Below are 25,606 nucleotides of genomic sequence, written 5' to 3' on the forward strand. Positions count from 1 at the left end.
TGCATGCATCCTGTGCTGCACTTCCGCCACTTACGCACTACATTCCTTTTTGTGGGCTGTTGCCTCAGGGATATGTTACCACTGATCTTCACAAGTGTAGGCTGCAGCGCCTGCGCAGAACATATCACTGAGGGATTGTACTGCCAAAGGCGCAGCACAGGGCGCATGCTTGAGATTTGGAGGTCCAGCGAGAGATGAAGGATTAGGTGGTTAGGGGATGAGAAGCGTGGGGAAGCGTGGCAGGCTTAGGCACTTTGAAAAGGAAAGCCATCCACCTGGGCACTTGGGAGACGTTCTGATATATGTATGAAACATTTCCATATGTACGTACAGCTCTGAGAATTAGTGGTTCTAGGCTGTTTAGCTCAATGGTGACCTGTTCGGAAAATTAGAGAACTCTAGTTCCTGCACTTTCAGTAAGTCATTAATTAAAATTGCTAATCCTATCATGTTTTCTCTCTTAAGATCGAAGTCAAACATCAGTAACTGAGGAGAACAGCAAGTTGCTAGGTACAGTTTAACTAGCTAATACCAGCCATGATGTCGGTGAGGTACATGACATCTTCTGTAACATAACTCTACTGTATCTTCTACAGAGATTGACCGGAGGAAAAACTCTGCTCTTTATCTGAACCACAGTGAAGAGGGTGAGGACTCCTATGACAGGAATCTGGCATTGTTTGAGGTGAGAAGATGATGTGGAGATGTTCGTAATAAAAACGCTGTCTTCACAAGGAGATGATCATCTCAACCTTGAAGATGGTTCAATAATGGTTCAATAACCGTCAAGCAAAGGAGATCACATACATTCAATAGCTGCTCATCTAAACGACTGGCTCATTCACTTGAGATCAATTAGAAACCACCGTGGGCTATCAGCATATACCAATAACCATAAGAATGGTATATCAACAGCACATGAAGTGTATGCCAGGAACGATACACAGCATATAAAAAATATCTCGAGCTTTATTGGACAGAACACTGATCGAAAACGGTGGCCCCATACATATGCAGACTGCCAAGCTTACATGTTTTCTCATTGGGGGTAGAGGAGACACATCTGATGCAGGTTATCTCCCTTGTGAACAAAGGATGGGCATTTTGAAATTTAACATTCTCAATCCTTCTTTACCGAGACATCACCTCTTAAGGTCAGAGCCAGGAAACCCCCTTATACATTATAAAATGGGTGAGTTTGGCCGATGTTAATCTAATGAAGAACCTGAAGGCATAAATATCACTTAGTATCCCTGTATGGAGAGAAATCAAACTCATTTGGTGATGAGAATCGCTTGATATTACACAAGTATACTTTTTCAGCCATGCTGGTCATGCGCATTAGTCTAGATGATTGCAGCCAAAACGAATGTTCTTCCCAGAAAGATCTTTTGTTGTTGCCACAGTTTGAACAGTTGTAGAGGCCAATATGGACTACAATGTGTATGGCCGTGTTTGTGAAACAAACGTGCACCAGAAGATTGTTTGTTCAACTTCGGTTCTCATAGATATACAATTGCTAGCAGATCTTGTGAAAAGCTGAGGCATCTACCTACAACATTCTCCTGTTTACGGCCAGCTTTATTGTAATAATTAGACATCAGTAATCATTATGTAGATCCCGCAGTCCATAGGCAACAGTGGCCAAATCATTTTGCCTGAACTTTTTAAATCTCCAAAAGTGAATTCCATACCAGCCTGATAATGTTACCAAGTGCTTCATAATAGTTAGCGAATGGACAACCAATTGCGAATTGGCGAAACTTGATTTGAGCTCCCAAAGGCATTGTTAAGTGAGCTGCCGGAAGAGATTGCAGCTTCCATGAACACTTGTTTCTCCCCTGCATTTGTGTGTACATATAAATATCATGCTCTTGTTGACGCTATAATCTCTCCTATTCTTTATTCCCTGTGTTGTGCAGGAGGAAATGGACACACGGCCAAAGGTTTCCTCTCTGCTTAATCGCTTGGCCAATTACACCAACCTCCCTCAGGGCGCTAAAGAACATGAAGAAGAGAGTGAGGGGAAAAAAAAACAAACCAAGGTGAAGAGATGACAACTATGAAAGTATTCATCAGAGTATGAGAAATGGCACCTTGATATATCCATTTTTATTTTTTATACCTATAGGCTCCTCGCATGGGCACGATAATGGGTGTTTACCTGCCTTGTCTGCAAAACATATTTGGAGTCATCCTATTTCTACGTCTACCTTGGGTGGTAGGGACTGCTGGCATCCTACATTCCTTTTGCATTGTGTTTGCCTGCTGCTGTTGTGTAAGTATTACAGAACAGGGATAACAGCTATCAGTTAGGAGTCAGGTATTACAGAACAGGAGTAACACTTATCAGTTAGGAGTCATGTATTTCAGTCTATGTAACATCACTTATCTGTTCTTCTCTCAGACAATGCTTACAGCAATATCTATGAGTGCAATCGCAACAAATGGAGTAGTACCAGGTAAAGTCTTTATTCATATCTGTAATCTCAGCCTGCTATCTTCTTCCTGCTTCATACATACATTACCTAAATGATATACACTTTCTTTCATAATCCATAGTATATTATAATGGCTTATGACTACATCATGGTTTATGTATTTTCCCTGTGGCAAGTTGGGATCACTGTATCAAGCCAGTGTCATTCTATATATTATCATTAAAGGCTATGTACACTTTCGGAGGCCATTTTTTTTTTTTTTTGTATTTTACTCATTTTGGGCTAGAAATCATTTTTTCAATTGATCTGTATTATAAATATTGAGCCTTTCTGTCTCAAAGGGTTAACTGTTTGTCTAACTGTGTGGATAGTACTTTTAACTTTCACTTTGTGCTGTCATCTAATAACTCTATTTCTAATTTGCTAAGAGGTCATAAACACTTATTTGTGTTTTTAATGTCAGAGAGCAGAGATAAGGAGCCTGTCATATTAGCTGACTGACGGAGCACAGAGAAAATTCAGATCCCTCTATTTAGAGCATCTCAGTCCCATATTTGTAATAAAGACCAATTAAAAAAATGATTTTTAGCTCAAATTGAGTACAATGCAATAATAAAAAAAAATTGCCCCCAAAGGTGTACATAGCCTTTAAAAAAGACTTGTCACATTTCCTGACATGTCTGTTTTAGTAGCTACTTGCACTTCCCTTGTAATGAAAGTTCTGGAGCATCTCCTCATAAAACTGATTCCTGAGTAAGTGAGTGAGTGTGTGATCTCTATGCGTACGTTTTCCTATTTTGCCCCATGGTCCAGACGTGTGCTTTCTTATACTGTATATGTTATCTGTTCTTTTTTTCTCAGCTGGTGGCTCATACTTTATGATTTCCCGGGCTCTTGGTCCTGAGTTTGGTGGAGCTGTTGGTCTCTGCTTCTATTTAGGTACAACTTTTGCTACAGCCATGTATATACTTGGAGCCATAGAGATATTCCTGGTAAGTGAACATGCCATATTTTGTTCAGTCGGTCTGTATAAAAAATTGTCAAAAGTTTTTGTTCAACAGGGTTAACTTTCAGTTTGCAGAGTGTCTTGCTTTCAAGTTGCTGCTCTGACATCTCAGAATGTAGCGCTTATCTCTTAACTTTTAATTACTCAAACACTCTTTATAGCTAAACTGTTATTAAACTGATAAGAATATGGCTTAAATTAGTGTTTAGAACCTGTCAGGCGTTCAGAGATAAGAGCTATACACTGAGCCATCAGAGTAGAAACTTGGCGGGTCAGTGTGACACTGAGCGCAAGATACTCTGCAGGTAGTCTGAAACTTAAAGGGGTTGTCAAGCCAAAGGTATTGGCTCTGTTATCTCTGGCAGTCTCGCAGACGTGAATGGAGTGGTGTCCTCGCTTTCTATGGGACTTCTGAAAATAGCATGGTGCATACGTCAGGCTATATGCAAAAAATAAATTGAGGTCCCAGAGGTATCTGACACTTTCTAAGATGAGACGACCTCTTTTGGGTTCCTTTAGCACTTGAGCTTTCCCTTTCTGCTATTGAGATCCGTCATAGGATCTCAATAGTGGGGGGCGAAAACGCTTCTGTTTTGTCCCAATTCATTGTCAATGGGGAAAAAACTGAACTGAACGAAACTGAATACACCAGAATGCATTCCGTTCCGTTTGGTTGCGTCCCCATCGCGGACAGAATAACGCTGCAGGCAGCATTTTTCTGTCCGCAATGTGGTGTGGAGCAAGACTGATCCGTCATGACCCACAATGCAAGTCAATGGGGATGGATCCGTTTAACTCTGACACAATAGAAAACTGATCTTTTAATGGTGTTCATGACGGATCCGTCATTGCTATGTTAAAGATAATACAACCAGATCCGTTCATAATGGATGCAGATGGTTGTATTATCAGTAACACAGGCGTTTTTGCTGATTCATGATGGATCCAGCAAAAACGCTGGTATGAAAGTAGCCTTAACCTTGTAGAACAAAAACTGTTGACATTTTTCATAAAGACCAAATGGAAAAAATGATGTTTAGCCCCAAATGTGTAAAATGCAATCATAAAAAAAAAAATGCCCAAAGGTGTTCATAGTCTTTACGTTACAGCATTAGAAGACAAGTATTGATTTCAGATACTGTTATCTGATGCTTTTGTGTTCTCTACTGGCTCGACTGCCTAGGCAGTAAACTTGCAGGGTGCCTACTTTCTTTTTGTATTTGTATTCTTAGGAATCTCTAAAAAAGTGTGTGTGTTATATTCAGAAATCTTTATGCTTGCTTCACACATGTTCTTTTTGCTAGTGAGTTTTTGCAGTGGTTTATAGCTGCATTTTTTTATTGTAATACTTTAAATGTGAATTTTTTTCTTGCTGTGTTTTTTTAGTTTATTTTTTAACTCCCATAGAGAAGCCTAATGGGAAAAGTGTCAGAAAAACTGGCATACCTAGAGCATGCTGCATTTCGAAATAAACAATAAAAAAACTCCCCAAACGCAGTGCAAAAAAGCCTGGAAAAAAAACACTTCGTATTTTATTTTATAATGCGCTATAGTATTGACAGACACCTTAATTCCAGCACTAGGTCACTCACTTTTTATCTTGCCATACTTTTCATAAAAAACACTAGTTATCTGCTCCAGCAGGTGATAAGTGTAGAGCACTTGGTATTCATGAGCTGCTGGTTCTCACCCACCCTGATTTTACTTTGTTTTCTCTATGCATATGATCGGGAGAAAGCTGACAGGAGGGTAAGGCCCCTTTCAGACGAGCGAGTATCACGCTCCGGACTCGCAGTGCAGTTCCCGTCCTGACCTCCCAGCACTGATGGCGTCGCATAGCATCATATTGATTTATGATGCTATGTAACCCTTAGGCCTCTTTCACACGAGCGTGTCGGATAAGGTCCGGATGCGTTGCGGCAAACCCACGCGAGTAGGTACGCAATTGCAGTCAGTTTTGACTGCGATTGCGTTCCGTTGTTCAGTTTTTAACACGCGGGTGCAATGCATTTTGCACGCGCGTGATAAAAAACTGAATGTGGTACCCAGACCCCAACTTCTTCGCAGAAGTTCAGGTTTGAGTTCAAGGTTGTGTAGATTGTATTATTTCCCCTTATAACATGGTTATAAGGGAAAATAATAGCATTCTGAATACAGAATGCTAAGTAAAATGGGGCTGGAGGGGTTAAAAAATTCATAATAATTTAACTCCCCTTAATCCACTTGTTCGCGCAGCCGGCATCTCTTCTGTCTTCACCTGTGAGTAATAGGACCTTTGCTGACGTCACTACTACTTAAGGGGAGTTAAATTATTATTATTTCTTTTTTTTTTTTTAACCCCTCCAGCCCTATTGTACTATGCATTCTGTATTCAGAATGCTTTTATTTTCCCTTATAACCATGTTATAAGGGGAAATAGTAATGATCGGGTCCCCATCCTGATCGTCTCCTAGGAACCGTGCGTGAAAATCGCACCGCATCCGCACTTGCTTGCGATTTTTCACGCAGCCCCATTCACTTCTATAGGGCCTGCATTGCGTGAAAAACGCAGAATATAGAACATGCTGCGATTTGTGATGCGTGAAAATCACCGCTCATGTGCATAGCCCCATAGAAATGAATGGGTCCGGATTCAGTGCGGGTGCAATGCGTTCACGTCACGCATTGCACCCGTGCGGAAATCTCGCTCATGTGAAAGGGGCCATAGAGGTCTGGAATGTATTTGATAATGCTGTCAGTGTTATATAATACATTCCAAAACTGTAAGGGTTACATATCATCATAAATCAATATAATGCTATGCGACCCCGGCAGGGCTGGGAGGTCAGGACAGGAGCTGCCGCATACTCTCACTGCGAGTCCACAGTGACACTCTCTCGTCTGAAACCAGCCTAAGGAACTTGCTGCTCATGAGTATCAGGAACTCTACACTCCTGTTGCAACAGATAGAAAGTGATTTTATGAAAAGTACAGCAAGTGACCCCGAGTATCGTCACTACTTGATGCAGGGTAAAGTAGGAAAACCTTTCCTGTGCTATATATATCAAGAAATTTGTACATGGACCAAAGACCAAAAATGCAACCATGTGAGTGTTCCATGCGTTACTAAATATGGTGTATGAGAAGATTTCCAGCATGGGCATATATCTGCTTACACAGTCTGTTACTATGTAAATCTTTCACATTTACCATTGTTGGCTTGATATCATTTCATTTACTACTCGTGCCTCTGACCATCCTTGTTTTTCTGCACAGGTGTACATTGCTCCACAGGCTGTCATTTTTGAAAGTGAAGGAGTGGTAGAGAACTCGGCTGCTATGCTCAATAACATGCGGGTCTATGGCACTGGATTTCTCCTTCTCATGTCTGTCATTGTTTTTGTGGGTGTCCGCTATGTGAACAAGCTGGCATCGCTGTTTCTGACCTGTGTCATACTGTCTATACTGGCAATCTATGCAGGGGCGCTAAAATCTGCCTTTGCACCTCCTGAGTTCCCGTAAGTTTTAAGGGTAAAGACATATGAATTATGTACTTTAGAGTTATAGGATTCTAGAAAGAAAGGAGAGCATTGTGTGCATAGTCTAGGGCGAACACGTTGGCTGGGTTTCAGATGTTCATGACTGTATGTTCAGTCCCAGCATGACCTCAGGCTGACACTGATGTCCAAGGCAAAGTTCAACTTGGCAACTGTCAAAATATCTTGAGTATACCGTAATACTGTGTGTAACAATACGTGCAGCTTCTATAGTGTGTTTTTTTTTTTTGTTGTTTTTTTTTTTTCCTCGCTTTGACATTAGTAGTTACACAAATCTCTGAAATTACACTTTTGAGTCCCATAATTATGACTGCTTCCTACTTTTGACGTTGGCAGCGAGTAGCTCATGAAGGAAGTCGCGTGTGGTGAGCTGGCTTGGTGGGTATGGACTGTGCACACATATCCCTCGTTGCTGTCATGGGTAATGGGGAGATTTATCAGAGTTGCAAAAAGGGATGATTATGGTCTTTCAGGCCAAGGGAGGCAGTATTTCTGAAAATGTGCAGTTTGTGACCTATGGTGAAAGTGTATTGTGAGTGGACAAATGGCACCATTGCGAATAAGAGACGTGGAAACTTCAGAGCACCAGGTGCCATTGATGTGAGAGGTTAACATCGGCTACGAAGGTGTGCGAGGGCAGAACAACACGATACAGTAGAGAAGATCGCTGCCAAAATGAATCGGGGTGCTACCAGATGTGTCTAAAACGGCTCCTCTAACGCTACTGCATATGGGACTCCAAAGCAGACGGCTAGTCACTGCACCTCTGCTAATGAAGTTACATCAACGGAAAAGGCTTTCATTTTTGCAGCAGTATCGGAATTGGACCTCAGATAATTGACAAAGATTGAGTCCTATATTTCTGCTTCATTGAATGGATAGACATTGGCATGTCAGGCGAGAAACATCAGAGAACCAACACCCTGCAGCCATTGCTGAATACAGGCTGTTGGTGGCAGCGTTATGGTCTGGGGAATGTTTTCATGGCATTCTCTGGGCCCCACTCATCCATATGAAAGGCACTGTCAACTGATATTTGGGTATGAAATGAATCTATCCTTGCAAATCACGTACACCCATACATGCTGATTGTCTTCCCTGGGGCGGATGGGATCTTACAGCAAAACAGCGCAACATGTCACAGAACTAGAAATGTCCTACATTGGTTGGAAGAGCATGACCAAGACTTTCAAGTACTACCCTGGGTTCAAGTCTGGGGAAATTGGGGGACCAATTAAGCATCTGTGGAACCACCTTGATCTTCATATTCTCTCTATAGATCCTTTCCCATGCACCCTCCAACAACTAAGATCACCTACCAGGACCTTATTGAGTCACTACCAGCCCGTGCTGCACACGGCGGTTACTTTGGATATTAGCTGGTGGTCCTAATAATGTCACTTGATTTGTATATACTGCAGCAATCCAGCATTTAACTGTGTGCTCTTACTGTGGTGTTCTACGTATTTGTTAACAATTGCCTTTTAACCTTTCATTTTTTTATTTTATTTTTTAGTGTTTGCTTCCTTGGTAACCGAACTCTCTCTAGACTTGAGATTAGCACGTGTGCCAAGATAGTTCAAACCGAGAACATAACATCTCCATCTGACCTGTGGGACCGTTTCTGTCACCCACCTGGGTTCTTGAATGCGACGTGTGATGAATATTTTGCCCACAATAATGTCACGGAAGTACAAGGAATTCCAGGCTTGAGCAGCGGCATTATTACTGGTACTCCATGATATATTTTTCTCTTTTCTCCCTTTCTCTAGCCAATCACTGTAATATTACATGACTCCTGTCTGTTTTTTTTTTCCCCCAGAAAACCTGTGGAGCAATTATTTGCAGAAAGGAGAGATTATAGAAAAGGGTTCTTTATCCTCATCAGATGCAGTGGGCTCTCCTTCCAGTAGTTATGTTCTGGCTGACATTACCACATCTTTTACCCTCCTTGTTGGCATCTTTTTTCCATCTGTTACAGGTATTGCCTGTATTTTTGTGTCATATGTAAAGGATACCACAGAACAAGAAACCTCCGCTGCTTATGGGATAGCCCTTGGTAGTTTTCTTGACTCTCCCATACATGCATGTGCTAAGTCTCTTCAGTAGCTTCATTGCTGTGTGTGATAACCTGAGAGTTCACTGTATACAACCACCAGCACTGTAAAATGTAATTTTCCCAGAAATGTGTTTGGCAGGAACAATAATTATACAAAATAGTACAGAATTAGGGCATGTTCTCTCCGTTGGAGGCTCCATTTGGGGCCTCCGTCACAGAGTTTGGCTACTTTCACACTAGCGGCACGGACCTCCGGCAGGCTGTTCCGTTGGGTGAACAGCCTGTCTGATCTGTCCTGCCACTAGTTACTGTTTGCCCCCCAGACTGCCGCTCCGTCCCCATTGACTATAATGGGGGTGGAGTACCAGCAGAGGCACGGCGAGAGGTCCGCCCCTGCCCCCATTACAGTCAATGGGGACAAGTGGCAGTCCGGGGGCACACGTTCACTAGCGGCAGGACGGATCCGACAGGCTGTTAACCCGACGGAACAGCCTGCCGGAGGTCCGTGCCGCTACTGTGAAAGTAGCCTTAATCAAAAATAATGGAGAGAAAGTCCTGCATGCAGAATTTTTTTTTCTCCCCGCTAAAAAAACAAAAACAAAAATTCTCCCTAATGGACCCAATTGGATCTGTTTGCCTCTGTTTCTGTCCGTTATGTGCCAGATCCTGCACTTTCATTGTTTTCAGCATTCTGCTCCTATAATGGAGCAGAACAATGGAAATAATAGTGCTGATGTAAACATGTCCTTAAACAAAACCATACGAATGTGAGGCTAGCCTATTATGCAGTCTATCGACGGTTAGGATTATTCTCCAGAAGAACATGGCTTCACCCTCAGAAATAACAGCCAGACGTTCACATCATATTTACTCCTGACAGCAGAGGTGTCAGTGGCACTACACATTTCTACATACAACCTGCTGCTTAGTTTGTAGGCGATACCACTGTAGTAGCGCAGTAGAAGGGCTCATGAACACGAACGTGAAGTGAGTTTGCAAAAACAAACCGTGTGCTGTCCGCATCCGTAGGTCTGTTCTGTGGCATCCACAAAAATATAGAACTTGTCCTATTATTGTCCGCATTAGGGAGAAGGATAGGACTGTTCTATTATGGCCCGGACGTTACATTCCGCAAAATGCAGACCGCATGCGGGCGGTATCTGTGTTTTGGGGATGCAAAACAGTCAACAGCCGTGTACATCAGCCCTAGGAAAGTATTGTGACGCCATATAATGTGGTTTTATATATGTTATACTCCTAGACAGTCACTTTAGCATTTTCACTCAGGAAAGGTGAAGTAAAAGCCACTTTTACATGGCGGTGATAAGGCACATTTCTGTATTACACCCACAATGACTCTGCCTTCCATGGTTCATCTGAACCAATCTTAGATCACCAAAGAGCCTTATGGTCATCTAGCTAAACCATGGAAGGTCCGAGCATTGTGGCTGATTTTGAGACCCAATAATGCATCCATGTAAAAGCAGACCAATACTGATCAACATATGTCACTTACTGCACCTTGTTCATGAGGATCTTTGGAAGATACCAATTCTTCTTGCAAAAAAGTGGACCTTCCATGTTAGATGGAAGTTACATTCAAGTAGATGTCACTGCTATAAATCTAGTAAGTCCAGCAGGTAAATATTTTGTGGTGCTCGTGTCCTAGGATTGGCATCCCACGAAACAACAGCAAGAAAGGACCGACACTCAGTATAAGTTGTCTGCAAAAGGTTCTTGTTTATTGTCACATAGTCCTGTCTATGGACTATGTGACAATAAACAAGAACCTTTTGTAGACAACTTCTAGTGAGTGCCGGTCCTTTCTTGCTACTGCTATAATTCTGTCATGCACTTAATTGACCAACTGCGTCCTCCAGAGCCAGGACATCCTCCTGCTTCCTACAGCAGTCTATGCTCCTCTAACAAAGCTCCTGCTCTGCGGTCTTAGTATGCCTGTTCTCCATGATGGCTAAGTCTACACTCATGGCGTTAAGAAAGTCGGCCTATATGAGCTCACAGTGCATACAGATTCCCAAAGCGAGATTGGAGGATGTCTAGACTGCTATCGAACTGTCATGTCAGATCCTTCAGTGTTTAAAAACGAACCATAAATTGTGTTCAGCAATCTTTCTTTTAAATGTTTAAAGTCAACAACTGCTGTCATCCAGATTTGGGAGATCTAAACGCAGCAGGCAACTATGCTTAACTCTAAACGTTGCTTTTTTTGCAGGAATTATGGCAGGCTCTAATCGTTCTGGTGACCTGAGGGATGCCCAAAAGTCCATTCCAATCGGCACAATCCTTGCAATACTTACAACGTCTTTAGTCTGTATCCTGTACGGGTTGTTGACTTACATTTTCATGTCAGCTAGTTCTTTAGAATCAGCTTTTCAAGAAACAGAAGGTGTTCACGTGCTCTCATGTGACAGATGGTAGTGAAATAAGAGTGGCATATGGCATATTAACACGAGGTATACCTACAATAATAAAATAATATGATACAGACAAATGTTTAAAAATACCTAAACGTGATATGTATAGTATATTCTAACCCCCCCCCCCCCCCCTTCTCTGATAACAGTATTATATTAAGGAGATAAATATACGGATGTAGCGGGGTTAATGAGAACTGTTATCTAAACTAAATGCGTTAAGCCATTGCTTTTCAATGGCTTTTGTTTCAAGATAACGTGATGAGTTGGGGTCCATTCACACATCTGCAAAATGGGTCCGCATCATTTTCAAGGGGGCTGGAATGTGCTATCCGCACTTCCGGATCCGCAAAAAAATAAAACATGTCCTATTCTTGTCCACAATTGCGGACAAGAAAAGGCATTTTCTATGAGAGTTCCAGCGATGTGCGGTCCGAAAAATGCAAAACACATACGGACTTGTGAATGGACCCTTTAAGTAATTTGAGTTAAGAGTGTGTGTGTGTGTTACCCCTGCTACATCTGTATAGTTGGTGCTAGCAGTGTCTGACCCTGGGTGTCCCGCTAGACTAAACTATTCTGAGGGCCCACTGTCACATGCAGCATTGGTGAGGCACCATACTATTAGAAGGGAAGTGATCTGTGCATGAGGCCTAACACTAGTACAGCAATGAGTATGAGGACCTAGTTGATCTCCATTCCAGTGTTACCAATGTGCCTGCCGCTAGAGCTTAGTAAGAGTCAAAACTTCCTTCTTGCCTCATGCACACGACCGTTGTGTGATTTGCGGTCCGCAAATTGCGGATCCGCGTCCGTGTGCGTTCTGCAATTTGCAGAAAGGTGCGGACAGCCATTAATATAACTGCCTATTCTTGTCCGCAAATAGGACAAGAATAGGACAGGTTATATTTTTTTTTTTTGCGGACCATGGAACGGAGCAACAGATGCGGAAAGCACACGGAGTGTTGTCCGCATCTTTTGCGGCCCCATTGAAGTGAATGGGTCCGCATCAGAGTCGCCAAAACTGCGGCTCGGATGCGTACCAACACAACGGTCGTGTGCATGAGGCCTTAGAAGGTAGTTTCTTGAAATGTTGCCATATTCTATCAGAAGGAGAAGGTTCACTTTGAGATTTATTGTATGAGGTCGACATTCGATGGGGAAAGTCAAATGATCAGTTGCATCGGAAGCTACCACAGCATTATGCATTTATGCAGCCATCATATAGTATATGACAGTCTCTTTCCAACAAAGCTAGAACCAGCCCCGTACATCATATGGATCCAGAGATCTCAGTCATTGTTCTGCTAGATTTTTATCAAGCTGACGGCTCGGCGGTCATGTCCTTTCTTTTGCAGCTCTCTCTCTATCACAGCTCAGGAGGTATATGGAGGGTGGAACTGAGCATGTGCGCCCACCTCAGCAAGGTGGATAGAGAAATAAGAAAAAGAACAAACAGCAGGTGGCACTATACAGATACATTTTATTAAATAACTCAATGTCTAAACAACATTTTTAATTAATTACATGCAATTACACAAGTATTCAGATCCAGGTGCTGGTTTGAAAACTGCAGAATATTTTTTATGGGACAAACACTTTCATAAACTTTCTATGTATTGGGTCCTTCAGTGCCAGAGATGCACTGTGTAGGCAGAGTATACCAGCCAGACGTATGCTGAAGGACCCTCTTTTGGCATATGTCTGGCCCATTTCACCCTAAGGATTTGCTCAGTACATACGTTGAGAGTATTTAATAGCGAAAGTAAACCTCGGACACAGTCATCAGCTGACGTTTATACTTCAAATTCAACACACTGGGGGAGATTTATCAAACTGGTGTAAAGTAGAACTGGCTTAGTTTCCCATAACAACCAATCAGATTCCACCTTTCATTTTTCACAGCTCCTTTAGAAAATGAAAGGTGGAAGCTGATTTGGTTGCAACTAAGCCAGTTCTACTTTCCACCAGTTTGATAAATCTCCCCATTATCTGTAGGATAAGACCTCTCTCGATGCCATTTGCAATAATTGGCGGAACCTGTCAGTAGTCTTGGACATATCCTTTGCACATCTTCAGTACTGAGTAGATAAGAAGGTACTGTGGTCTGTGTGACGCCAAGACCCCGGGGTGTATATGGGATACTGTACACTTTCCTGTTAATTCCTCTAACTGTGAATAACCTTCAGATTTGAGCAATGTGATTTTATTTGGAGCCTGTATCGATGGAGTGGTCCTCAGAGATAAGTAAGTATGATGTACCCTGGGGCTCAGGGAAAAGGTTTGTGCAGCGTGGCAGTCTGGTCTGGTCTCTTTCAGGTTTGGAGATGCAGTAAAAGGAACCCTTGTGGTGGGGGCACTCTCCTGGCCATCACCATGGGTCATTGTGGTTGGATCTTTTTTCTCCACGTGTGGAGCCGGGCTGCAGAGTCTGACTGGGGCCCCTAGATTGCTGCAGGCTATTGCCAAGGATGGAATTATCCCATTTCTACGGGTGAGAATCGAATTGAGAAACAATGTTGATTCTGTCTGTGCCTTTTTTGTGTGGGTGCGGTAAAGATGGATGCAGGACCTCAGGAAGGGAACATTGAATATAACTAAACGTATCTCTTTTTTTCCTCAATGCAAAAGGTGTTTGGACATGGAAAAAGTAACGGAGAGCCCACTTGGGCATTGCTTCTCACTGCTGTGATTGCCGAGCTGGGGATCCTCATTGCCTCTTTGGATCTGGTAGCACCAATCTTATCAATGTATGTACTATATGTCACTTAACTATGCTAAAGCTTCCCTGCAACTGCAAAGTAAAGCAAGATGTTTATGTAGTCCATTTAAAGATGGCTACCCTTTAAAGAGTGACTGTTATACCCAATGAAATAACAATTCTGGAGCCTCTTTTCTTATGATCCCATGCAGTGGCGTAGATCGCCATAGCAACCATAGCAGTGGCTTTTTTTTTTTATTAACACACACACGCACTGTGTAGTGGGCGGGCGGCAGTAGCGTAGCTATAGGGGGCCCCCCAGGAGATAAGCAGTACAGCCCTGGCACGGGTAGTTTACAACACTTGCGCGCTGCAGGCGGCGCCGGCGGCTAAGTTCACAGAGGGGCGGAGGCTCAGCCAGAGGAGGGAGGTCCCGCTCCAGTGGCAGTACTGGCCGGACGTGGAGGAGAAGATGCGACTCGCAAGTGAGTGAGGTGGTGGCCTCCACTGCTCAGTGTCGATGGAAGGGCGGTCCGCTGCTCGGGCCTGGCTGGGGATTGGGAAACAAAGGAGTAGTCAGGTCATGTGCTCCGCCTCCTTGTCTCAGACTCCCGGCGGCTGGCGTCGTAACGTCACTCACTCCGACGTCACGCGCCTGCTCCGCCTGCTTCTAAAGTGGGAGGAGCGTGCGGCGTGACGGAGTGAGTGACGTCACGCTGCCGCCGGCTGCCTATTTTGAATGTGGAGAGTGGGAGCCTGCCTGCCCGCCCGTGCCCAGTGTGCCTAACTGCCCATGCCCAGTAGGCCAGAAGTGAATGGATTCTGATGATCTTCTTTTCTGCACTGCCAGCAGTCTGCCACAGTGAAAAGAAAAAGTCTGGAGTGGAGAGGAGTCCTGACTGTCCCCGACTCCCCAGTAAGTTAGTGAAGTGTCAAGTGATAGATAAGGATTATTAGATAGTAGTATACATACTAGTACATACTTTGCAAGTTTATTATTTACAACTTAAAGGGAACCTGTACTATTAACAGCTTAATAAGCGATTTTTTTTGGTGACAGGTTCCCTTTAAGTTGTAAATAATAAACTTGTGCAAAGTATGTACTAGTATGTAGTACCTTATAGTGCTGCAGAGTAGTTTCCTAATGCACTTTTTCTTCGTTTAGCCGCATCTAGCCTCCTTGAGAAATCAATGTTTTATTCAGTCGCTGCCCCGTGCTTCAAGTCAGGTTTGAAGTCAAGGGGGCAGCGGCCTAGGTGTCTCCAATGCTGCTCTCCCCGCCTCCCGCCGCCTTTATTGACAAGCCGGATCTCAGTCCCGGGACCGTTCTCCCAGCCAGCATGCGCAGTAAAGGGCTGCTGTAGCCTGTAGCGCGATCCCGGCTCCAGCTCGTACACTCAGCCGGCTTCAGTTTCGCTACTGCACATGTGCCCGGCATCTTCTGTAACTGCGCTAGTATGTAAGGCTGGCGGGCGCATGCGTAGTAGCGAAACTGAAGCCGGCTGAGTGTACGAGCCGGAGCCGGGATCGCGGTACAGGCTACAGCAGTCCTTTACTGCGCATGCGGGCTGGGAGAGCGGTCCCGGGACTGAGATCCAGTGTGTCAATAAAGGCGGTGGGAGGCGGGGAGAGCAGGATTGGAGACGCCTAGGCCGCTGCCCCCTTGACTTCAAACCTGACTTGAAGCACGGGGCAGCGGCTGAATAAAACATTGATTTCTCAAGGAGGCTAGATGCGGCTAAACGAAGAAAAAGTGCATTAGGAAACTACTATGCAGCACTATAAGGTACTATTTGCAGCTTAATAAGCGATTTTTTGGTGACAGATTCCCTTTAAGCTCACTTACATAAGGAACGCGGCGTCCGTCTTACAATAGTTGCCGGGGTCAGTCACTATCAGGGACACTGTTATTGGGGGGGGGGGGGCATAATTTTTTTTTTGCTATGGGGCCCATGCATTTCTAGCTACGCCCCTGATCCCATGTTGTGCCATTCCTCTGTTATTCCTGCTAGAAGTTCATAAATAACGGAGCAGCTAACAGTTAGGAGGTATGTCCCTGTACAGTCTGATACAGGCATCACCTCCTCACATATTGAGAACACCCACTTGGCAATTTATTCACACACTTCCAGTAGGAAGAAGAGAGGAATGGCACAACATAGAGGTATAAGAATAGATGCTCCAGAATGATGTCAGGAGAGGCACATGTGTCTCTCTGAAGGTTTCCTAGACTATGGCTTGGGTATTAACTAACCAAGGACAACTGTCTGGATCTCATCAGCATTGAGCAGATTTCTGGCTAGCTATACAAACTCGCTTGAATCCTGCCTGTCCTGGTAGAGAACCAGCAAATAGTGTTAACTACGGTCATGGTCACACCCTGCTTTTGCAGCCTGCAGTCTTCTATTTTCCTGCATTGTGCTTACATACATTTTATAGGTTAGCCAAAAGAAGGGAACATGACTGCGGGTTCAGACAGCGTTGTCATGGAGGTGCATAGTCTGCCGACCAGCTATAGACCTTTTTAATTAAAGAAAATGAAATTTGGTCTATATAAGTAATGCTGCTGTGCGGTCAGACTTGGTTTAGAACATACCTTTGGTATTCCTTTGCTGATTTTTATCTCCAGAAAACCATATTTATTCTATATACAAATGAGTGTGCAAAGTTCCCAACAGGTACCTTTTACACTAGGCGATTGTTGCGTAAATTATCATTAAATTGAGCAAAACGGCAAGATTATCGAGCAGTGTAAAAGCAATGAACGATAGAGCGACAATCAGTAGATTTCTCGTAGGTTCGATTGTGTGGGCACAAAAATTATCGTTGGACGTCAGTGATTTCATACGTGTAAACAGGAATCATTCACTGCACGCACGATCACAGACCAGTACACCGTAGGTGTGTTTAAGCATGCCACTTAAGTTATTGCTTTGTGTAAGCGCAACTGTCTGCTGTACAAACGATGGAATATGCGATCGGAATTACGATTTTGTGGACGCTAATTGGCGAATCTAAAGGGTCATTGTTGAAATGTTGACTACACTAAGAAACGACTTGTTCATCGCTCAATCATACCGATCATCTACTCGTGTAAAGGTCCCTTAGAGAGGTGGTTGGATGAGCAAGCACTTATCTTCTCACTCCTTTTCTGACCGACCCCCCCCCCCCCCCCCCATGTGACAATTAGAAAGCAAGTATGCGGTCTAATTTGATGAGGGAGTGGATCAATAACATGCACAGATGTCCATGTTGCCCTCCCCCTGGGTTATGCATGGTTATACAGGGGGATGAGGATCTAATTCTCTCCTCTTTTCCCTGTGGCCATGTCAGCTACTTCTCCCCCTCTCCTCCTTAAGACTGGGCTGAGGTCACAGCTGGCTTTTTTTGATTACTGAATTGTATATATATTTAATTGTCTTTAAACTGGTCAGACTGGCTAACTGGTGGCTTGTGGCCTCTTGTGAACAGTCTATTAAGCTGATTTATGGCCAAATCAAAGCTAAAGTGTTCCATTCAATGTCGGAAGCCTACAATCTAAAGTTGCAATTTGTTACTAACCGTAGCATTTCCGTCCCTCTTGCAGGTTTTTCCTCATGTGTTACCTTTTTGTAAACTTGGCGTGTGGATTACAGACTCTGCTTCGATCTCCAAACTGGCGCCCCCGCTTTCAGTATTACCACTGGTAGGTCTTTCTACCAACTTATTGTAGTTTGTCATGCACACCTTAGAGATAGTGGGGCAAATTTACTAATCTTACAGATGGTGTAATTGCAGCAGATCTATCCCAGGGGCTCGGGCTGAATAATATAGCTATTGGTTGGCTCAGCTTGAGACATTTTTACAGTAGAATTGTGGTGCAATTTTGGCTCTAAATGTCACATATTAGGCCATGCCCCTTCCTGTGAAGCTACACCTTTTTCCAGAAAGCCACGTACAGGGGTTTTATTCAAAAACTAGATTTTATTGCAATTTACAATGGTGTCTAGGTCTCTGAGTTCAAAAGTCAGCATTGGGTATGGGGCTGACAGATACAGCTACATATATATTGAGCGGAGTGGCCATGTAAACTGCTCGCTGCAGGCGTGCACTGAAGAGGAACAGCTGGCTTAGGAAAACCCCTTTACTTTACTGCGGTCTAGTTTCCTTCTGGTATTCGGGGTTACCATCAGGAATTTCAGGGCCCCATCCAAGCAAACCCTGTGGAGCCACCGGTTTCCCGTCTCACATTCATAGCCATAACGGCCATATTTTTATTTTTATTTTTTTTGTATCAGGCCATTTTTCCATACACATCAATACCATTTTAATTTCTATCAACTTTTATAATGGGTTGAATGAGGGAAAAAAAAAAATATGCGCCATTTTGATATACACTGTTTACCGATCACCTTAAATAATGCGTTCACTGTATTGTACAAGTTATTATGATTACAGTGATACCAAATACAGTATTGTGATCTTTAAAGTGGTATTTCACTATGTTAAGTTGTCCCCCATCCAGCGGTGGGACCCCCACTGATCACAAGAACGGGGATCCTGTACCCCCCAAACCCGCTCAAAATGAACCAAGCGGCAGGTCAGACATGCATGCAGCTGCTGCATTAATTTCTATGCAAGTTCCAGAGATGGCCAAATGCAGTGCTCGGCTATCTCCATTACTCCTGTAGTGGCTGTGCGCATGCCCGACCAGTCGCTCTGTTCATTTCAGGGGGCTCCACGGGGTTCACGTTTTCACAATTGGTGGGCGTCCCAGCATAGGATCTTATAATTATCCACACGATGGGGGATAACCAGAATATCCCTTTTATGGCCAATTTCGCATTAGCATATTTGCAATTTGTATATTGTTAATGAATAGGGCTATTCACAAGAGCCCATAGTTTCTGTCAGTATTTGAAATCTGTAACAATGCAGGGAGTAAAGAATACATATAAATCCTGATGAAATACTGAAGCAATACTGATGGTATATCATTAGGAATCCATGCATAGTCCAGAGCCAGAATACAGACTGATTTCAATACGCTCGTGTAAAAGAGGCCTAATTATAGATATTTTCCAAAAACACATTTATTGTAATGGTTTTAGGTTTGTTTTTGTTTTTTAGTAACATTACGTTTGCATAAAAATGTACTTATTACCATAAAAAGAAAGCTGGAAAGTTTTTTTTTCTGACATAATTTTAATAAAAATCCAACCCATTTGGAGCAATGTCCACACAGCTTCATTCATATTCACTACACAGAAGTGAATATTTAAAGAGTCTGCCGTTGAGAGACTTGCCTGACCCCCAGCAGCTGCGGGCCCCTTATTGCAGCAGTGTCCTAATGGCGACCCTGCTGGTAATCGTAGATTATAGAGAACTGGCTGGCTGAGTTCTATATGTAACCTTTCTTAAAGGGTTTTCCAGGATTTCAATACTGATGAGCTAACCTCTGGATAGGTTATCAGTATCTGATCGATGGAAGTCCGATACCTGCGACCCCGCCAATCAGCTGTTTGAGAAGCCGCCAGCACTCCTATGAGCACTTTTGCCTTCTCACAGCGCACCAAGCACAGCGCCGTACACTGTATAGCCGTTGTGCTTTGTATCACACTCGGACCCATTCACTTCTATGGGGCTGAGCTGCTCCTAGGCCACGGGGCTACTGCGAGCGATGCTACCTTCTCGAACAGCTGATCGGCGGGGTGTCAGACCTCCATGGAGGTCCTGGGTGTCAGAGGATACGTCATCAGTTCACGTGATTGTTAAAATAATTTAGTATAGCATGACTGTCTGTTTTTTGCTTTTGTAGGACTTTGTCTTTCCTGGGTATGGCACTGTGCCTGGCTCTGATGTTCATCTCCTCCTGGTATTACGCTCTCATCTCCATGGTGATTGCCGGAATGATCTATAAGTACATAGAGTACCATGGGTGGGTAATGTTCTCTGCTCTAGTCTTTTCTTACTTGGTTTCCACTTTTGTACACTGAATACCTCTTTCTCCTTGTGTACAGAGCTGAGAAAGAATGGGGAGATGGGATAAGAGGACTTTCTCTGAGTGCAGCACGTTTTGCTTTACTGCGACTGGAGGAAGGGCCACCGCACACTAAAAACTGGAGGTAAAACTCATTTTAGCTATGTAGTAGTTATATGTACTGTACATATTTGACTTTGATTTTAACAGCATTTTTTTTCCCCCCAATCTAGACCCCAGCTTCTGGTTTTGGTGAAGCTAGACTCCGATCTCCATGTTTCACAGCCACATCTACTCTCTTTTGCCTCTCAGCTGAAGGCTGGGAAAGGTTTAACAATTGTGGGATCTGTTTTGCTTGGTGATTACTTGGAGAGCTATGCTGAAGCACTGGCGGCAGAGCAGGTATGATCACCACGCCTTGTAGTTTCCCTCTTAGTGTGTACAGCATGACTGCATGTGTTAACCGCACTGCAGACTCCTCGGAAAACTACTTTCTCAAGCTAGTTGGTCCTGCCACCTTGTGCTAGTACCAAATTGACAGTTCTCCAATTCAGTTGCATGCACAACACATCAAGCTTGTAGTTTATCAGTTCAGTACAGTATACAATCCTTTTTATACTATCTCTCAAAAAGCAAAGAAGAGTAATGGTAAAAAGCAGCATCATTTGAGCAGCCACGGTGAACACGCACAAGTCCACTAAATAGAATAATATGTATCACGTGTCTCAGCATTATTCAGAGTTGACTATGAATAGGGCTTGGTCCTGGGCTAATAAACTTGATAGGAATATTTTGTTGGAGCACAATAAATGTACATGACGTCCCAGACCGACTGCTGAACCCAAAGCTGTGACTTTTGTTACAGGCCCCTTTTACACTGGCCAAACATCGGCGAGATCATCTCTAACAGGCGCTGGTAGGAACACTCGCTAGAGGTAATCTGTAGGTGTAAGGCTGGATTCACACGAGCGACTTCAATGCATTGAACTTGCAGCGTGTCTGTGAGAGCTCCCATCCTGACCTACGTAGCACTGACGGGGTTGCATAGCATTATATTGATTTATGATGCTATGTAACCCTTAGGCCCCTTTCACACTGGCGAGTATTCGGCGCGGATGCGATGCGTGAGTTGAACGCATTGCACCCGCACTGAATCCGGACCCATTCCTTTCTATGGGGCTGTGCACATGAGCAGTGATTTTCACGCATCACTTGTGCGTTGCGTGAAAATCACAGCATGCTCTATATTCTGCGTTTTTCACGTAACGCATGCCCCATAGAAATGAGCGGTGCGATTTTCACGCACGGTTGCTAGGAGACGATCGGGATGGAGACCCGATCATTATTATTTTCCCTTATAACATGGTTATAAGGGAAAATAATAGCATTCTGAATACAGAATGCATTGTAAAATAGTGCTGGAGGGGTTAAAAAAATAATAATTTAACTCGCCTTAATCCACTTGATCGCGCAGCCGGCATCTCCTTCTGTCTTCTTTCTTTGCTGTGTGCAGGAACAGGACCTGTGGTAACGTCACTCCGGTCATCACGTGATCTTTTACCATGGTGATGGACCATGTGATGACCGAAGTGACGTCACCACAGGTCCTGTTCCTGCACACAGCAAAGAAAGAAGACAGAAGAGATGCCGGCTGCGCGATCAAGTGGACTAAGGTGAGTTAAATTATTTTTTATTTTAACCCCTCCAGCGCTATTTTACTATGCATTCTGTATTCAGAATGCTATTATTTTCCCTCATAACCATGTTATAAGGGAAAATAATACAATCTACAGAACACCAATCCCAAGCCCGAACTTCTGTGAAGAAGTTCGGGTTTGGGTACCAAACATGACTATTTTTATCACGCGAGTGCAAAACGCATTACAATGTTTTGCACTCGCGTGGAAAAATTGCGCATGTTTCCGCAACGCACCCGCACATTTTCCTGCAACGCCTGTGTAAAAGAGGCCTTAGAGTTCTGGAATGTATTGAATAACAGTGACAGCTTTTTTTGAGTGAAACTGCGGCATCTTATAGGCGTTGTAAGCTTAGACTAGGTGTTTTTTTGGGCACACAGACGCAATTCTAGTGTAAATCTGGTGCAGGATTTACGATACTCCAAATTTGCAAAGGTCCATGTACCAGAATAGTAAATTTGTCTTAAATTAAGAACATGATTCGTATTCATTAGGTATAAAAACAGCCAACATAAATTAGGGAACTTAATAATTTAGTTTGGTGTCAGTTTGCTAATAAAAAAAAAAAAACAAAGGGCTATAATTTTTCTTATTTTTTTTTTATTTTTTTATTGTACATTTTTTCCCAAATAAAACTAAAAAGGAAAAAAAAAATCTGTAAGAAACCTATCAAGCTCTATGTATCATGAAAAATAAAACAAAATTATTTTGGTAGCCCAAACCACAAAAAAAAAAAAGAGCCGGGGCCCTATGTGTGTTCACTTGGGGGTCACAGTCATATGCCAGTGTTTACCAAGATGAGAAAACACCTTTAAGTACTCTCCAAAGAGACTTTAGGGATCCCATAAGCCTTTACAACTAAAGTAAAGCGGAAGATAAGGCTTATTAGCTATGTGTTACATGACCGATGAGCACCACGTGTGTTACCACATTAGTTATGTAATGGAGATTGTCTCTGGTATGAAAGAGCAGGTTTATCAGTGTAAAACGTAGTAGTAGACCGGGGCGGACTAGGAACTTAAAGTGGCCCTGGAAAAAAAAAAACGAAAAGAGGCCCCATGTTGTAGCCAGGACAAAATTGATAGAAGGCAGGGCAACATAAGTAGGCAGGGACAACAGAAGTAGACAGTACCACCGCACCAGAAACAAATACTACAGTAGTGCAGCACATCTCCACAGTATTCAACTGTATCATCGTCCTGAAGATGGTAATACAGTTGAGTTCAGGAGGGCAATATTGGACGATGAGCATCAGATCATTATGTACCTGGCCTGAGGTCATCAGGAGAGCTTGGGTGGCCCGCTGGGAAATTTCCCTGTAGGGTCTATGGCCAATCAGCCCCTGGTAGTAGACCAGTTCTTCTAGAGAAAACGTGATCTAATTGGGGAAGATGGAAAATACAGCACTGTGCTGCACATAAACGATTGTATATATATTCTTACCTTTATAGGCATTGAAGCAGCTGATGGAGCAGGAAAGAGTCAAAGGTTTCTGCCAAGTGGTGGTAGCACAGAAAAAAAAGGAAGGTTTATCCCACCTCATCCAATCTTGTGGTCTTGGTGGAATGAGACACAATACAGTAATCATGGGTTGGCCAAGCGGGTGGCGGCAGAGCGATGACTCTCGGGCCTGGAAAACATTCATCAGTAAGAATGCAATTTTCAGTTTTTTTTTAAAAATCATTATTACTTTTATCCAGTGTAAATAAAATGATTACAGGTGTGGTCTGATTAGACACTGTGTTTTGCCACAAGGGGGCGTAAGTGCTTTCTCCTCAACCCTATTAAAAGGCTCTCAGAGGGTACTTTTGGGTAGTTTACCTCTTAGTGAGAGATCATCCAGTGCTATCCGTGCATGACATTTTGCCCAGTAGACTGTCCTTGAGAGGGGGGCAGATCTTTGGCCTGAGACAAACAGAATGGTCATTTCGACAAATTGCCCACCATCTAGGCTGTTCTCACCTACCTTTTAGGAGGTGTGGGGAGCAGGGGTTATGTGAGGGCACGCACAACGCACACACAGCAAACTGGCTCTGGACAGACCACCAGTATGGAGGATCATTTAATCCGCTGACGAGCATGAGCAGCTCATACAATTTCATTGACCACTATCCAGACACAGGTGGCAACTTTATTACACCCCCCATCCCCCGTCTCTACCCGAAACCATTTTCAGGTGCTTAGCAGATGGAAATTAGTTGTGACAGTGGCTATTACGTGTCCTGCCATTGACAGCCAGCAACCTGGACTGCTATAGACTGTATCCAGATTCTGTTTGGGATCCCACAATGGTCGAGTTGAAGTATGTCTCGTGGTGAGCGCTCCAGTCCTGCCTTTGCTGTGGAGTGACACACTAGCCTAACTGCTGGTGGGACCTGGGGAGCCATCGCATACAAGTGATATACACAGGACATCCTGCAGCCACATGTGTTGCCTCTCATGGCAGGTCTTCCATCTGGCATTTTTTTTGCAGAATAATGCTTGTCCACACACAGCAAGGGTTGCACTATTTCTTGGCCAGCCCAGTCTCCAAATTTATCATCAGTCAAGCATTTATGGGACCGGCGGGACACCAGCTTCAGTAATCTACCGGCCCAGCTGCAACCTCTATGGGCAAATGTGCTGGAGGACACAATATGAAATCTGTGTGTCTCATCTTGTATCCAGGCTAGAGGTGCCCAACAGGGTCCTAGAGGCTCCTTTCAATTATACAGTTTTCCCCAATAAATGTATCATATTGCTTTTTTTACTTATATACTATATACCTAAATATATCTGTATCATTACAGTCACACATAGAAAGTTTCATTCCATTCTCCTTGGTGCGTTATTTTTATTATTTTTGTCGGTGAGTGCATTTAACTAATTTATGTGGCTGTGAAATTTTTGTTGGTGACGTTACTTTTGTGAAATTCTCTTTTTTTAACTTTTGTTTTTGCTTCCAGCCACTGTGCGTATCTGTACGGCTGGTCGCCAAGCTCTGCTTGTGGCTAAGAACATATCCTTATTCCCTGGATCCCGGGAGGCTCTAGCAGAGGGTCACATAGATGTGTGGTGGGTGGTACATGATGGAGGGATGCTGATGCTGCTGCCTTTCCTCCTGAAACAACACAAGGTATGGCTGAAAGTACCTTCCTGCTTTTAGCATCTGCCTCAGAACGATGCAAACTTTTACTGCCCATCTGTCTTCTGTATTTACTGTAAAGACAAGATCTCTATGGGTTTGTACATATATCAATGCTGTATCTTCAGATTTCAACTGCAGCTTTGTTGCAGGTGTGCAGCAGATTTGCACATTCAGTTTGGCTAATCCTCTGAATTTTCAGGTGTAATAAGCATGCAAACACTAGATAAGATTTACTATACATGGCATAAACCTGCACCAGATTTATCACGGTGGCACAGGCTGGGCTATGAATGTGGTGTATGGCTAGGCACGTTTGTCTAACTTCATGCCACCTGTTGGTTGGCTTAGTTTGAGACCGAATGTTAAGTATTAGGCCATGCCCGTTTCCATTAAACCACACTCACACACTGGAAGCAAACATTAGCATTCAGACTATAAGACTTACCGCCACTTTTCCCTCACTTTTGGAGGGAAAAGTGCATCTTATAGTACAAAAAATACCGTATGCCAAAATCTAGGTACTCGCACTAGTAAATGTGGACCATTGTTTCCAGAAACCCGGTTCACATGAGTGAGAGGCACATTTTACACTGATTTTTGTGCATAACTTGTTCCTAAATCTCTAAGAAATCCAGCACTTGTGCA

General features: G+C 43.4%; 1 protein-coding gene across 4 annotated transcripts in view; it reads left to right on the plus strand.

The window, feature by feature from the left end:
• Positions 1-25,606, plus strand: part of SLC12A6 (solute carrier family 12 member 6) — a 56,119-nt gene that overhangs the window by 20,290 nt on the left and 10,223 nt on the right. For all 4 annotated transcript variants that reach the window (XM_044274988.1, XM_044275002.1, XM_044274994.1 and 1 more), the window contains 19 exons: positions 466-510; positions 597-685; positions 1,923-2,045; positions 2,132-2,278; positions 2,408-2,462; positions 3,303-3,433; positions 6,703-6,944; positions 8,500-8,714; positions 8,806-8,964; positions 11,276-11,374; positions 13,667-13,724; positions 13,797-13,971; positions 14,109-14,227; positions 17,765-17,863; positions 19,976-20,095; positions 20,178-20,282; positions 20,371-20,539; positions 23,286-23,481; positions 24,780-24,949. In XM_044274988.1, coding sequence (XP_044130923.1) covers positions 466-510; positions 597-685; positions 1,923-2,045; positions 2,132-2,278; positions 2,408-2,462; positions 3,303-3,433; positions 6,703-6,944; positions 8,500-8,714; positions 8,806-8,964; positions 11,276-11,374; positions 13,667-13,724; positions 13,797-13,971; positions 14,109-14,227; positions 17,765-17,863; positions 19,976-20,095; positions 20,178-20,282; positions 20,371-20,539; positions 23,286-23,481; positions 24,780-24,949 — 2,516 coding nt within the window. The remainder of the gene's footprint in view (positions 1-465; positions 511-596; positions 686-1,922; positions 2,046-2,131; positions 2,279-2,407; positions 2,463-3,302; positions 3,434-6,702; positions 6,945-8,499; positions 8,715-8,805; positions 8,965-11,275; positions 11,375-13,666; positions 13,725-13,796; positions 13,972-14,108; positions 14,228-17,764; positions 17,864-19,975; positions 20,096-20,177; positions 20,283-20,370; positions 20,540-23,285; positions 23,482-24,779; positions 24,950-25,606) is intronic.

Source organism: Bufo gargarizans, chromosome 1, assembly GCF_014858855.1.
Source record: "Bufo gargarizans isolate SCDJY-AF-19 chromosome 1, ASM1485885v1, whole genome shotgun sequence".
In the NCBI taxonomy this organism is placed as follows: domain Eukaryota; kingdom Metazoa; phylum Chordata; class Amphibia; order Anura; family Bufonidae; genus Bufo; species Bufo gargarizans.